Source organism: Halyomorpha halys, unplaced genomic scaffold (assembly GCF_000696795.3).
Source record: "Halyomorpha halys isolate HHAL.00 unplaced genomic scaffold, Hhal_1.1 Scaffold1802.1, whole genome shotgun sequence".
Lineage (NCBI taxonomy): Eukaryota > Metazoa > Arthropoda > Insecta > Hemiptera > Pentatomidae > Halyomorpha > Halyomorpha halys.
This window is the reverse complement of record NW_027111943.1, coordinates 90,575-107,773: the sequence shown is the minus strand read 5'-3', so window position 1 is coordinate 107,773 and position 17,199 is coordinate 90,575. Positions and strand designations below refer to the sequence as shown.

Sequence of the window (17,199 nt, the reverse complement as noted above, 5' to 3'; positions counted from 1 at the left end):
TTTTAATGATGTTATACTTCCCATCAGCACTTCAATTCTCACTGCAGTAACTGGAGCAACATTTTTTACATTCAAATACATCTTAACTGTATTTTATACATCTCTCAGAAAAAAAGTTCTTTGTATATTCAGGTCCAAGTTGAGAGCATAAAAATATAATTAAAATTAATTTTTTATAGTGTTAGAACAGGCTGTAGGATATCCCAAAATATGTCCCAGTAAACAATAGCAGGACAATGGACAAATTACAGCCAACAAGAGTGGCATTTTGATGAATTCTGGAATTCTAAAATGTTGAGGTAGCCCTAAAATTTAAAACGTGACCTCGGTCATCACTTTCACTCTCATTCATCTAACACAAGCCAGCTGGAAAGAAAAAAACAGGTTTGTATGATTTTAGTTATCATTGTTAAGGCTTGATCTAGTTCATAACTTTGCATTTTGTTATGAATAATGATCCTTGTAAAATAAAATCTGAAAAATAATAATTAGACTGATATTAAATATTCTATGATTTTTTAAATGAGATGATTGGGGGTGCGGTCAGTGAAGAACACAAATAAGTAAAAACTTATTTATTAGTGCCAACGTTTTCAGCCGAAATTTTAATCCTACATCAGGGCGACCCTGTCACCCCGACAAAGGCTTGAAACCTGCACCTAGTTGCCCTGACAAAGGCTGGAAATTCTGGCCGAAACGTTGGCACTAATTAAAAAGTTTATTTTTATTTTCTGTACCTCTGAAAACATATAAAGGGACCCTAGTTTCACACCAGTGGTTACTTAGAAGTTTTAAGGAAAAATAGTTTTGTAAAGGTGACCTATTTTCATTTTTGAAACCATTTGGTTAAGCCCTATAGTTGGTGAAAATTTCTCTGTAACTTATTTTACGAAACTATTTCCATCAATTAATGGTATAAAGTCACATTCTTAGTGTTGCAACCTGTCCTCAATATAATGGTTACAGAAATTTCAAATTCAAATCCTATAAACTCAGTGTCCCTTAATGTACCTTGACCTGACATTGTAATGTATGTTAAATTTTCAAATTAAAATTTTAAAGATAAATGATTGCTTTAAAGTTTTGCTTGGCAATGGTCTTAGTTCAGAGCTGATCTAAGCACACTCAGATTTTTTTTTGTTTTAATTTAGGAAATTATTTCTTGCTTTTTAAGTTGGGACCTCTATTTGAGAATCACCCTTACTATTATAATAGAAAATTTTATATCACTAGAACCAGCAGAAGAGAGAGTTTCACCACTTATGGAGCTTATCACTTATATTTACGATACATTGATGATTAAAACTTCGAAGAGAAACCAGCACATGAAAGTGTACTGGTGAAATAAAGAATAAATATTTTCAAGAGCTTCATATCAGAAAATTAGTCTAGCAATCCTGGTTAGAACAATAAAGGACAGCAAACATAACAGCTGGGAGAAATTGTATGGGAACTTGACAAGAACACCTAGGAAGGCCCTACAAAACAGCCATGTCAAAACTGAAGAATTCAAGCTCTTCAGACCTTTTAAAAGTAATCAAGTATTAGTATTAATAAATAATATCAGTGCTACTTTAGAAGTGATTTGGACAAAATTAAACCGCTGGATCAGAAAAATATTCAAAGAAATCTTACAAGAAGAATGGGACCTAACTTCTGACAGGTTTCTAAAGCCTGAGCTCAAACAACATTCCAAATGTTGCCTTGAAAGTAGCTATTAAGTCAACTCCAGACTTGACATAATGTCCCGTCTTCCTTGATGTTTACAACTCCTGTATCTGTGATGGGAATGTTCTGACCTAGTAGAATAAGCGTCTTATATATAGGATATAATTGTGTATGGCAGAACGATTAATTCCAATAAGTAGCCTGAGGGTTGTCTCTTTATCCAAGTATCTTATTCCCTTGCTAACAAAAAAAAATATTTTTAATGAAAGGAATTCTAATTTAAATTGTTCAAAATATTTCAGGAAAATATTTAGAAGAGCTTGGAATGGAAGATTAGAAGAAATGGAAATTATATTTCTTAAAATATTTATCCCATTTTTATGTAATAATGTGAGTCGCTAAAACTTCAGTGATATACCACAATGTTAGAACTTAATTTTTAGTTACCTTGTAGACAGTTTTCTTTGTTCGGCTTCTTGAGTAGTCTCAAATTTATGTGTTTTAAAATAATCTTCAGCTTCTCTTTTTGATATCAAATACAAACTGAAATTATTTAAAAAACTTCTTAGAGTATATATACATACGTAAACATATCCAAAGAAGTAATCTATTGTTATTCATGCAAAATAATTAAATTAAATTACTACCTTCACTTATATACGCTTTTACATATTTTCTTAAGTATTAGATTATAGATTAATTTATTATTTAAAGTTATTCACTCATGTTGAGCTAATCCTTTCACAAAAACCCTGAACTTTATAAACAAAGCTAAGAGCTAAAACTGGATGTAGGAGAAGTGGGAACCATGGCTCAGATCAAGGATGTGCACACACTAACTAAGATCTCTTGTTGTAGAAAATAGGTTTTATTATTTTGGTTTGTAAATAAAACGGTTGATGGCGACAATACTGCTGGGGACTAAGCAACAGGCATGCTGCTTTGTTCTATAACAGTCTGTCGTGGCATCCATTAGTGAAAACACATTCTCTTTGTCTTTATTTATAAAACCCTCCCTAAATTCCACAACAATTTGGTAGCAGATCGTGGTTTGATGAAAGGGTTAAGTGATGGGAGTAATTTACGTGTATTAACGGATACGTAAGCTTTGTGATTTATTTAGGTCTAACCCCCAAAATCAAAACACAAAGAACATGGACGCCACATTATTCAACATGAAAGGCTCGCTGCAGAATATTACGGGATCTGGTTGATGGAAATTGAAGCTAAGGATCTATACGAAGAAATTATTAAAAAAGAACCGCCGACTGAAGAAGGTGCAGCTTGGAAAAGAAAAAACAAGCAGGTACTTTCTATTATTATTCTAACCGTGATGATGTATTGCCGTCAATCAGAGGTGAAAAAAGTGCGAAAAAGGTTTGGGAAAAGTTGGGAGAGAGGTTTCAGGGCGTTCCAGAGGAAAAAGTGATGGATTTTATGTTTGACCTAACTAAAATTAAGAAAAACAGTAGTGAAACATTAGATGAATACCTTAGAAGGTTTCAGTGTTTCGCCCAGGAGATAGATCATCTAGGTAAATCTTTGACAGACAGAGAAAAAGTGAGGAATATTAAAGAAGGCTCACCACCCTGTTATGACCCAATTGTTAATGCTGTTTTGGTTAATGGTAATATTAAATTCACCAAGTTAAGGCAAATTCTTTTATCGTTTGAAAGGAGGAGCACTGTCAATGGAAACGAACAAACATCGAAAGTCCATCCAAGGCGATCAAACTGGAACCCAAAAATCTGTTTTCTATGCAAAAGGCCAGGTCACCTGGAAAAGGATTGCTGGTAGAATAAAGAAGAGAACAGACAACCCAGTTTGAATAAACCAAATGATACACAAAAGCCTCAACCAAGAATAGACTCAAACAGCATAGAGCGTCCTTGGCTCGGAATTTGCTTAAGTGCAACTACCTGTGATAGTATGAGGTATCTGGTTGAGGAAGGATCTGAGGAAACAAAAGAATTTGAAAAAGAAAATGATGTCATCTTTTCCTAGGAAGGAACAAAAGAAATAGATGAAGACTCCGAAAACAAAGTTCGTGTACTGAACAAGAGACACCAGATCAACAACAAACGTCAGATGACGACAAAATAGTCGATGCAGTCTCAGAAATAGATTATTGGGGTCAAAATATTAAGCTTTTCCCTGATTCAATTAAAAACGAAACATCTGTGTTTTCAAAGACTATGCAGTTGATGTTGATGAAGAAATAGAAGATATTAGCTCAGAAAAACTTGACCAAAAGATGAAAAAACACTTTATTGAAGATTTCTACACCGAAGATGAAGAACACCTTAGATTAAATACACATGACTCTGATTGGGATGTTGGTGAAAACAATATGGATTGTGAAGCAAAAAATGAGAATTTTACTAGTGCTAAAAGGAAGAAGAGACCCAGAAAGAAAAAGGGATTTGGTAGTACAACAAATGTTGCTAAACCTCTAATTGAGTCAAATTTTCATGATGACATTAGAGGGGATTCCTTTATTAGAGCGAATATTATAATCCTGAGTATGAAGAATCTGGATGCAGTCAAAAAGGGAGAGGTCCAAATCATCAACAGAAGACAGAAGACCAGTTGGGGATGTTTGGACCAGGGACTTGATGAAGTGTTTTGTGAAACATTAAATAATATAGAGTGATGCAATTAAGTGAAAAAATAGAGCAAAGTAATAAATGAAATGAAAGCAAAGTAATAAATGAAAGGAAATAATAAAACATATTTTAGGAAGGAAATTGTAGAAAATAAGTTTTATTATTTTGATTTGTAAATAAAACAGTAGATGAAGACACTATGATACTGCTGGCAAGAGGCATGCTACTTTGTTCTAGAACAGTCTGTAATGCCATTCATTAGTGAAAACACATTCTCATTGTCTTTTTTTTATAAAAACTCTCCCTAAATTCCACAACATCTCTTCACTTAGTTAAAATATAAGATAACAAACATTTGCCAAATAGTGTGAATGGGACGAGGAAGAGATGAGACAATGGATAAGGGTTTTGCATCCAAGGATATCTAAGAAGGGTAGCTTACCTCCCCCCACTATGGCATAGAAGAGAAAAGGCAAAAGCCACATTTCTTGTAGCAAAATCTGAAAGTACAGGACTGCCCCAAGAATTGACGAACTGAAGCTGTAAAGGTCTATGTGCCTTCCTGATAACCGACAACTATGGTTGCAAAGTTCAAGTGAAAGGTTTTGAAGCCAGACCAAGTCACAGAAAAAATATTATGTACCTCACCAGGGACTAGTTACACCTGAGCTAAGAGACCTAAGGTGAAGGAGGTCAATTAATTATGCTATTACTAGTAACTGTAAGGTGCTAGTAATTTCCTATAATTCAACTCATTCATTCAACAAGTCAATTGCTGAATTTTGAGTTCTCTCATTCAGTCACCCTGATGAAGGGCTACACTTTAGGCAGAATAGTACCGACTATTAAATTAGTACAATACCTTATGATACATTTCTTTTCTGACTGCTCCTCCAACCATCTTCTTCCTTGATTAAAGAATTTATGTTTTACGAAAACAGAAACAATCTGTAAAGATCAATGGAAACAGAAATGCAATAACTAGAATTAAATTTAAACTTATGGGCACATATATTTTATTTTTTATGAGTATTGTAAAATATATTTGAAAATACTTTATCCTCAAATATTTTCCAAACTTTATTAATGCTATTACTTTTTCAGTTATATTTAAACAAGAAAAAGGCTCAAAAGTAGGCAGAAGGATGTGCATTGTAGTGATACAATATTTCAGTATTGATTATCCTTAGAATGATTTATTACAAATTATCGTACAAACTACTGTCAATTTCAAACAAATAGAAATAACTAGCTGGAAAAAAAATCTTATAAGATTAGCAAGGCAGAAGCGAGTTCACTTTAAGTTGTAAATAACATACTTGAACATGGAATAGCACTGATGAAATACTACAACAAACTTCATTCAAAAGATGAAGAACAGAAATTGCACTTATGCTCTTAGTTGAGAAATTCAGAAGGAATTAACCAAATTCTAAGAAAATTTGTCTTAAACTGAAAATTCGTTGTCTTAAAACGAAATGATATCTGACATATTGTTTTATTCATAAATTTTATAAACATATGGAGCAGGGTGGCTCAGTGGTATGACACACTACTAACTCCTAGGACCTGGGTTCGAATCAAGAATGTGACAAATTTATTCTGTTACTGTAGCTTTGAGTCAACCCTGTGGCTTCAGGAATCCTCTGGGGTCCACTCAGCCTCACAAAGTAAGTATCCTTAATTGGAGTAAAATCTTGTTGTCGTATGTGATTCTGACCAAAGTACTAAATCCCTAACCATTCAAGGGTTGGTACATTTTTTTAGTATTATATATATATATATACACACAAAATTACTCAAAGCTTGAACCTCTATGTCTTAGATATTCATGATTTTTTGTGTGTTAGTAATACCAAGTACAATACAAACATATTTTTTACATGAGTAGTTTTTAATACTTATTTTATATAATTGCTGAAACAGCAGAATTTAAACCTTTTAAATGTCAAATACCAAAAGAAAGTAAATGCAATGGGCATCAAAATGAGCTATAAAACAACCTTCTAGCCCATTCTGTTGTAATTCTACCAACATTTTTGTGATTCAAAGTATGGAGAAATTCAGCTATTTTAGCAATTTTGATAATTCTATGTAAAAATACTACTCATATAGAAAATATATATGTAACATACTTAGTTGCTATTGCTAATACACAGAAGAATCATAAAAATCAAAGAGAACATAAGCCATAGAGGTTCAAGTGATTTCATATGAAGACACTTTGCTTTTTACAAAATTAAATTTTAAGCAGTGGTAGCAATCCCTAAAATAAAGTTTAAAAATCCCAAAATATAGTGATTCTTTTTTACAGAGTGCATACAAATCGCAGGGTACCCCAAAGAAAAATACAATTTATTTTTACCCTCATTTAAGAAAAACCCTAATTTACACCTTACCCGGTCTCAAACAAATTAAACCAGGATATTATATAACTGATTAATGTATTTATTGACAAAATTTAAGTAAATATATAAAGAAATTCTTTTAATAAAAAGTATTTTTATCTATTTAAAAAAATAATAGTAATAATGTAACTTTTAAAATGAACTAAAAATTACACAGCAAACAAACGATTAACATACCTAGAACAATTTTTTTAAAGTTTTTAATAAAGAAGAATGCTCAATCCACTTATAAAGGAGAAGGACCATACAGAAATTTATTAAAAACAATTAAAATAAAAACAAAAATATCAAATCATCCCTGTTTATCATAAAGTTAAATAATATTTATTTATAATATTTTTTTCAATTACAGACTAGAGTACAAACACACATTCTATATATGAATTAATAATTCTTATAAATAATATATTAATAAGTAGTAATTATTACGAAATTTATTTACTGGCAAAAAATTAATCAATATGGCTTGATTCTTGAATAAACTATATTATTTGCAAATTAAAATTTGAAAATAAACGTTTCCAAAATCTAAATACAATTAAGTTATACTTCTAAATAAATAATCAAATACTTACTACAATCGATAAAACTATTGTCACTATGAAGCCACATGAACAAATCATAAAGCAGCAGGAAACTGATAATAGAATAGGAGCTTGGTCTACATCTAACAGGATTACCATCCCCTACTTCTATAGGGTTTCTTAATACTTTTGTAATAATTGTTTTTCTTTCTACATCTGCAGTAGTTTAGGTCATAAAACATGGTTACTGCAATGTTAAATTGTTTTTTAATTATAATATTTTACTTTCAACCATTAGTCATTCACTATAAATTAATATCAACATCATTACCTCAAGAAATCAAATTTCCTAAAGATTCTTTCAACAATTTATGAAATTAGCCTTTAAAAAAATCAATGATGCCAAAAACTGCAATTCATGAAAAATTTCAGTTACCATGTTTTATGACCATACCCCTCATATATATAATAACCAATTTTCAAGAAGAGGCAATACTCTCTATTACACATTCGATTTGTAATTGATAATTGAGATCATTGTTGTTTTGTAAAATAAATGATATTTATTTTTCACCAGAACTGCTTTGCCAACTTAAAACTTAAGGGAACCCCCAATATAGATAATAAATAGTATAGGCTAATTATTTTTATTAAGTAAAATCAAATTAATTAATTTCTCATGATTCATTAATCTTGCTTAAATAAATGTGTTCATAATTGTTTTACCAATGAAAACATCAAAATTATAACTAAATAAGAAACTAATTATTTTTATTAAGTAAAATCAAATTAATTAATTTCTCATGATTCATTAATCTTGCTTAAATAAATGTGTTCATAATTGTTTTACCAATGAAAACATCAAAATTATAACTAAATAAGAAACAAATATTAATAAATGTTTAGCTTATGTCATAATGAGATTAATCATATTATTGATCTACATATGTTCAAATAATTATTTGAATTAACATAATGAATTATGAGCAGTAATTAATTGGAAAATATAAAAAATTTCAAATAAACTATGTATATATATTTTTTTTAAATATATATCAATTCCATATTTAGTCTCAACACTCTTTATCATATCAACAGTCCTATTAACAGGAGATAATAAGAGTGTTGAGACTTAACATGGATACCATTTGATTTATTTAAAAAATAAATACCAGTTTCAAGAAATTAAAAAGAGTATATATGTATTTATGTTTTTATCTTATTTAAGTAATTACTTTTTTTCAAAATCCCAAAGTCTATTTGTGGTATCTCATTATCATTACTATATTCATGCAAACTTTCTTTTATCGATCGTTGGATAATATACTATTCCCTTCCAACCTTTGTGTTTGTTTCTCCTAATATTATTTTCACGCAGTTTCATTGTAATTTATCGTAAACGCCCTCCAATTTACTGTTTAGTCTTCAGTTGGAGAATGAATGTTTATCAACTCTTAGGTGTATTAGGGAGTTCTTCTGTCTGTGTCCCTCATGAGTACAAAATTTCTTGGATGTACTTCTAGTAATTTGTAGTTAAAGCATTCTAAGATGTCTCCTTTTTTTGTTCATAGAGCGTTTGGCCATCTCATACCACTCGCTACCCAATTCCTCCCTCTGCTGTATGTCAATGGAATGGTTGTGCATTACAAATAATTGTAATTGCAATTACATGATGAACTAATGTAATTGCAATTTTGGTCCGCTAATTACAATTACAAGCTGAGCCAAAGTAATTGCAATTACCAATTACATTCTTATGTTTCTTATTATTTTTCCCCCAGAACTTCTAGTAATTTTAATACAATAACAGGTAATTTTAAATGTAGTAACAAATACTTAACAACAAAACGGTAAAAATCTGCTTTACAATGGCTCCAAAATATGAAAACGATATCCAGTTTATGAATACAATTGCAAAAAATGCCAATTATGATTACAGTAATTGCAATTACTTTAAACAATTACAGTGATTGTAATTGTGTCTTACAATTACTTTTGTGAAATTGTTCTTCAAAACCACTTTTTTTTAATGTTTTGAACCATATAATGGTAATTTTAGTGTAATTATAGTGCAACTGAAACATGATCTTGAAGATTTAATTAAATTCTTTATGTAATGATTCCTCCCCAATTCTGTGGCCAGTAGTACCTCAGTTTTATCTGAGAGCTCAAGTTTCTCACCAGATATATCTACAGCCTTAACTTCAGCCCCATCACCTCCCTCCAGCAAAGCGCACATAGCTCAGAAGTGATTCTTCCAACTATTAAGGATGATTTCCTTTTCAAGAAGCAACTTTCTAATTTGGACTTTGCACTTACTCGTGCAGGCTTTAAATTGTTTCCAGCTGTTGTAGGATAGTTGGTAAAATTTCCTTATATCAATGCCCTATTTGGTCTACTCCATGTAAACTTGTTCTTTGTGCCATTTCACTTTCTTCTATCTGTGGAGTTTCTTTTCAGTTCTTCTTTTTTCTTTGTAATCCAACTCTATTTTTCAGTTTTTATTAATATTTTTTCAGATTATTCTTTTAATATTCAGGATGTTGATTCTCTCTTTCATTTCCCTTCTATTTCATTCCCCACATATTTATAATTGCCAATAACCATTATACTCAATTTCTTTCTTAATCCAAAGATGGTTATTTTTCTTCTAACTTTCTAATCTCTAAATTATTCTCTTATGGTCTTAATAATTCCTGTAAAATGAATGCTTATAGGTTCCTTTCTTATTAACAGTCACACCACATATTTGCACTTATTTCCTAAAAGTATACTTGTAGGATCATGTCAGGGTCTTCCAACAACTAGCCATCTTAATACTATTTTGTTTTTTCAACTCTGTACTAATAATCATGGTAACTTTCTCCATAATATATTCAGTCCCATCTATACATTTGCTACTTATTGTATATATTGTAATATGCTCTTTTTGAGTAAATAGTATATTTTGATGTATAAAGGGTTTTTAATATGTTTTATTTTATGTATCATTTTGATATTGTTCATTTGTTTTGTTTATCCAAAAAGCAAGCTAACCAATTTTCATTGTCCATAATAAATTTGTGATTCAAAATAAAACCAAGATGGTGGTACGTATTATTCAGTCAACAAGTCCGTTGAATCAAGGCCATGTTGAACAGATTCAAATATCATAAAAACTATTTTAACTCTTCCCATCATAATTGAAAATACAGTAAATTTAAGAAAAAATAGAAGTCAAGAAATAGTGCTAATGAATAATATTCAGAAAGTAAATAATTTGCAAAAATCCCTAACTGTTGTAGGAGAATCGATGTTTAGATGGAACATCGAGGCAGGTTTTGGTTTTTAGAGGCATTCGTTGTTTGGGCGTGATTAGGGAATGATGTTTCCAGGATGAGGAGGTCCTCATCAATTTCTGTCCAGCAAGGGTGGACATCTTGAAAAAGGAAGACAACCAAGAGTCACACAAGAAAAAAGGACTCTGAGTTTGGATTGCCTGGTGAGAGGACGTCCGTCGGCTGGAAGCGGGAAAGATTGGAAACCATTGTTGTGAGAGAGACATAGCTTTTTAGAGGGACTGGAAGCCATTTTTGACGGTAGGGCATAGCATTATAGAAAAGAAGATACCAAGAATCATCAAAAGAAGATTGTGAAATTGGTTAGTTTTGTTATACCTAAAAATATATACATGTGTAAAATAGATATTAATTTAATTAAGTGTTAATAATAAAAGTGTCTGTTTCTGATTGCCTAGAAATCCGCCCTGAGATTAAGAGTCTTTTATATTATAAAATTTAAATAAAATTATATTATCTATTTAGTATTAAAGTTTTTAATTTGAACCAAATCTATCTCTTTTATATTTGAAATTAGTTTAAAACGATTAAAATTCTTTTTATTTTATTTTAAATTATTACATAATATAGAAATAATCCTCCAAAACCACTATTCTGTAATGAAGTTTTACAATCCTCATTCATATCAACTACCTGTTTCTCCATTTATGTAAATGATTTACCAAACACTATCTTTCATTAAAACATTCTTTTCTCAAATCCAAACAAATCAAAAGCCATTATAATGAAATTCTCTCTATATTTCATCCTTTCTTGGCCTTTTCTTTACTAATTACTCTAAAGCAGTGCGGTTTCCTTCTTGAAAACTTTTGATTAAAGTTTATCTTTCACATTCTGAAGCAGATTTCCATAAAATATATAGGGTGACGTATAAATAAATATGATGAATGTTAAAGAATCAATTGATCATGTGTAGGATCTTTGAGTCTAATAAATATTGCTGAGTCATCCATTAGTGTTTAAAGGCCAACTAGTAAGACTGCAGTCATATTAAGTCAAACATAAGAGCTTCATTCAAGAATACAGCTGTATGTTTTCTTATACTATTGCTGGAGAGCTGCGTATAACTACTCAAGTATTATTTCACTTTTTAAACTTTTTCTAACACATTTGTCATCACCCTCTTATAATGTTTCCTCTTTTTAACTGTTGTTAAATACTCATTACACTTTGTCATCTTCCGGTACTTCGTCATCCTTGTAACATATATATTTTTAAAATTTTCTAAAACCATTTGTTGTCACCCTCTCACATGCTTTCCTCTTCTAAATATTTTAAATATTTTCTACTTTTTACCCACTTGTAACGTTTCCTCTAAAAAAACACTGTCACCTCTGTAACGTATTTTTTAAATATACAGACTCTGGCCGTTTGCAGCACAGAAACCACTTGGCGGTAACATTTCAAGCTAAAGGTTCATTTTATGTTTTATTCTCTTTTTTTTCCTCTATCTTTATTTTAGCCCCCCTTCTTTTCTATACCTTTCTCAATTTTATTTTTCTTTCCATATTTTTAATTTTTAAATTATTAATAAACTGATATATTCATATTTCTTTGCATTATATAACTTCATTTTTATTTTATTTCCTTAATTATGTTATTTTACCTACTTATTCAATTACCTATGTATACATTTTATTTTACACTTCTTTCATCACTTTATTTTATTAATTCCATTCTGTAAAATGATTTACTTTATGTCATTCTGTTTATATTTTCTTTTTTATCTTCTGTATTCATTGGTTGTTCTGCTGCTAGCCCTGATGAAGGCTAGAAATTCTGGCCAAAAAGTTGGCACGATTAAATAAGTTACTTCAACTTATTTGTGTTTGATTTTGACCACACCCCCCCCCCAACCATCTTCTCGTATAATTATTTTTATTTAAGTCAGTAGTATGGGTTTTGTAAATGTTTTGACATAATAATGAAGATTACGATTCATGGAGATTCATGAATTATATTAATTTATAAGAAGGCTTTCAAATGGAGAAAAATCTAATTACTAATCTGTTATTTGAGATTGTTATTATTATTATTTTTTTTTTAAGTTATTCAGTGCTGTTTAAGATGACAAATGATAGATCCCTTTCTATCCATTTTCGAACTAAGTATTAGAGTTTAAACTTTGTTAAGCTTTTTAATATATCTGCTGCTCATAACTGCTTATTTATCAGTCCTGAAAATGGACTGGTGTTAGGAGCTGTCTGTTATTTTGTTTTTGTTACTATCCTTGATTTCTTGAAATTAATTATTATACTGCTTATTTCTACTGGTCAATGCATTCAGCTCTACAACAATATTATAAGAAAAATATGCAGCTGGTGTATTATTTTTATGGTTTTTGTAAATATTGTGACATAATAATGAAGATTACGATTCATGGAGGTTCATGATTAATTTATAAGAAGGCTTTCAAATGGAGAAAAATCTAATTACTAATCTGTTATTTGAGATTATTATTATTTTTTTTTAAGTTATTAAGAGCTGTTTAAGATGACAAATGATAGATCCCTTTCTTTCCATGTTCGAACTAAGTATTAGAGTTTAAACTTTGTTAAGCTTTTTAATATAACTGCTGTCCATAACTACTTATTTATCAATCCAAATAATACTATTGCAGAGAGTTACAAAGTGGACGAGAAAAAAAATAAATAAATAAAAATTACTAAAAAATAAATTAACTATTTGTGAATATGTTAAGTTGTGCTTGTCAGTTTTTAAATTGAAGGAAGAAGGTTCTAATTGGATATAGAAGCTTTCAGAGATGAGCCTTTTGCCATGGTTACGAGTGGCATCCTCGTAGTATGACCGTAGTCATCCATGGTCAACTATCTCTCATGTTTAAAAATAATTATTTATCTTCTAAAACTAAAGCTCACATAGTAACCAACTAGCCCCTTCCTAAGATTTAAAAAAATCCTAATAAAATAAACAAAAAACTAAAATATTTTTATTATCTAAATAAAAAAATAAAATAGACATTATAAAGTCAATATTATCTATCATCAATGTATTATTAAATACAACATGGAAAGATACAGGTTTGGATTTCTTATTACCTCACTTCTGTAGATAATTGTTCTTCCTGTATTAAAAGGGACAATGCTTGAGACTCTGAAATATTTCTTAATGCTTCATTGTTAATTCTTGTTATAAAATCACCTGCACTAATTTCTTTATTTTGTGCTATAATTCCATTTGGCAAAATCTCTTTTATAATCATACCATTAATACCATCAGCTACACTTCCCAATTCAATGCCTGCAAAAGATATTAAAGATGTTTATTGTAAATATATTTATATTTATATATATAATGTATTATTTATTTGTTATTTGTAAATATAATAAATAATATACACAAACAAGGCTTCCAAGCATTGTGGCAAGTATCTGAGTCTTTACTTTGGTAGTAATAATGTAATCGGAGTTTATTTGAGATTCTGGTATTATCATTTTAATAAATGGAAACATAATTTTAACTTTAATTTCATTTTTTTTACCTAGACTATCTTAATTCCAAATTATTTTCAATGGTATATTTAGAAAGAAATATATTTTTTTAAATTTTATATTTCATCTTTAGTATAAGAAACTAAAAAAATGTCTATTTATTAAAACGATTTACGAATGAATATGTCTCATTTTATCACTCATGTCCAAGTTTTCTAGTGCAAGGCATTAATTTTAATTCTATAATTTCAAAAGAAACCAATCAATGACACTTGGATACAATATGACTATAAATAGTAGTAATATACTTTGGGACAACTAGAAGTGGAAACTTTTTATTTTTGTACTATTGTTAACAAATTTAATTCTAGGTTGAATTTTTATGAATGGAAAGTATTGTCGTAAAATAACAGAAACTAAACCAAGACAGTACTAATGATACTGTCTATAAATTCAATATTAATAAAAACATATTACCCATCTATTGATAAAAAAAAAAAAAATCAAAATTAAAATAGTTATAAATTCAAGGAATTCATGGAAGCAAACAGTTATTAAGTTAGCAGAAAAAAAATATCTATTCAAAAAGTAGGATTAAGGATTTTTTATTTGGAGTTTAAGATCCTTATGTTTTCCATTTTAAACCAAGAAAGATAGTTTATCTAACAGGTTACCAACCAATTCTAGTCAAATTAGGAAGGTTTAAATTTATTCCAAGGGCCTGGCATGAAATAAAAGTCAATCCACCCAGACTGGATTTGAACTGACATCGCTTCTGACTTAAGAATGCTAAGTTTGGGGCTTAGCAGGCTTGACCTTAATGGAATTGATTATGGTTTTAATAAAAAGCTAACATTATGAACTCATATTGGTGCCATAAAATATTTTTGATCCCAGGCCTCCTTCAATATATTTCAACAGTTGGGTAGTGTTAAGTAACTGTTCTCCAATTCAGTACTCCAAGCAGCCTGCTTCATTATCCATATCTTCAAGTCACCCAGACAAGGTGTGTCTCCTGGTTCTATTACTCTATATTCCTGCTCTAATAAGCCCTCTAGAAATATTTCTCACTAAGTCACATGAATTGACACACATGCCCTCTGAATTGAGCAGTTTCAAGGTTTATACTACAAAACTTTTATTAAGTATTATTAAATTTGAATTACTTTATTTTAGTTGTGAATATTTTAAATTTCACCTGTAGGACATATTACATCCTCTTTTCCTTAATTTTGTTAAAACCAGAATTACAAAAACTTCCTCTATAAAAACCATACTGTATAAAAATAGTTCATTCTATTCATATATAATAATTATAATTACAAAACAACCTAACAGAAAAATTAACATCTAACATGAATATGGGCCATTCTCCAGTTTTGTTATTATTTTAGTCACAGTGCTATCTAAGAATAATCAATCATCTGAATCTGAATGACTTTATTTTGTTATTATCCTCCTTGATGCCATTTCCTTCTCACTTTGAGGTTCTAATCATGTACAGTTCTATAATCATTAACTGTTTAGTTACAAAATATATATTTATTGTTCTATTACTGACAGGACCTGTGACAAAGCTGGGGCTGAGAGTTTAAAAGTCAGTCTTTTGTAGTAAACCTAAAAAAAAAAAAGGGAAAAAATGGCTACCATTTTTGCAGTATACTTTTAAGTAATGGTATGAAACATAATTTGAATTTCAGATGGAACACATTTTGTTTATAAGTAAAAAATTGTTGCTTTGTCATTTTCCAGGCTGTCACTCTCTAGTCTCAATGAAAATTCTAAGGTGGGTAGTGAGTGAGTGACCAGGACAGCCAATAAACAAATATTTAATTTTCTTCCAATATTTCCTATTAGAACCCCCATAGCTTGACAACCAGAATTTTCAATTTGTAGCTCAAGACACTGAAGTCTGTAAAATTAACATATAAAATGAAATACTGCTAAAACCTTCTTTCTATTAGTTATGTTAGATCCTGATTAAAAATCCAATTTTTTATTAGATAAAATATTCAAAATAATGTTTGTTATTATGCTCTATGTTAGGTTATATTCTTATAAAAGATGTGCTAATATTGAAAAAGGGAATATGTTTCAAGTATTTTTAGGCAGAACGAGGTTTTTGTTAAAGCTTTGCGATATGTTTTTAGGTTGAAAAGCGATTATGATCAAAAAGTTAAGACTGACCACTGCTAAATAAATATTTTTCTACCAAAATTAGCACAGTATTGAGATGCTCTATTTTGTTTTACCACTCCTCAGTCGTATTTGTTAATCACTAGAATAAGACTTTTTATAAAAATATATATATAATAAAAACCATGATCTAAAATGTGTGCCTGCTGTAGAAAGTTGTCAAGGGGCATTACCTTAAGGTAATAAAAATAAAATGAATCAAAACACTCAACTTTAATTTTTGAAAAATGTTTATAACTAAAAAGCACCTAATTTGGATAGTAACCCATACACCAATAATAAGTAGAAACTGAATTATTACTAAGCTCAAAGAGTAATTATTCTTCTGTCAATGGACTCCTAACTACTACTACTGGACTACTAATTAGCTCCCACCCACCTCAGATTAAAGTTCAGCTGTAGTAAAAAATTTATTTAACGAAGTATCAACTGTTGACACCATTTTGTTCAAGAGATGCCCTTGTGATGTACCCAACATCAATTAAGTGGACTCCTGATTTTCTGTAGATTTGAAGAAAAAAACAAATGATTGAGTGTGAATATTGACCATATTACTTTCATATATATAATTGTTGCTCTAGAAACAGTATTGTCTTATTATGTACTGAACCGAAATCCTTTTATGGGCTGTAGTAGTAGTCATTTTTATTTGTTCTAAATAATTACTGGTGATCGGATATAAAATATTTGTATTAAAAGTACAAGTGTAGGCAGATGAGTAACATTATAATCTTCACTAGTCTATACTAAACTATATTAATTATCTATACCTAATGATTGATTATTTGTAGGAATTCGAATCTCTTTTTCCAAAACTACAGGTAATAAAACATTTTTACTGCTTCCTTCCAAATTTTCATTTTTTTCTTCTGTTTCTCCAGGTTGGTCCTCTAAAAGAGCGTTAATATCTAGATCCTCTGGTATTGATTTCTTTATCTGTTCATACAAAAATTATTTTAATTTATAAATATTAAATTCATTGAATGCAGATAACCTAAATTTTCAAA

General features: G+C 29.8%; 1 protein-coding gene across 3 annotated transcripts in view; it reads right to left on the bottom strand.

Moving 5' to 3' along the window:
* LOC106690674 (multiple PDZ domain protein) overlaps positions 1-17,199 on the bottom strand; it is a gene marked incomplete at both ends in the record, with an annotated part of 132,413 nt that overhangs the window by 27,329 nt on the left and 87,885 nt on the right. For 2 of the 3 annotated variants that reach the window (XM_067049876.1, XM_067049874.1), the window contains 3 exon segments: positions 2,116-2,211; positions 13,604-13,805; positions 16,963-17,128. In XM_067049876.1, the coding sequence (XP_066905977.1) occupies positions 2,116-2,211; positions 13,604-13,805; positions 16,963-17,128 (464 nt within the window). 3 annotated transcript variants of the gene reach the window in all.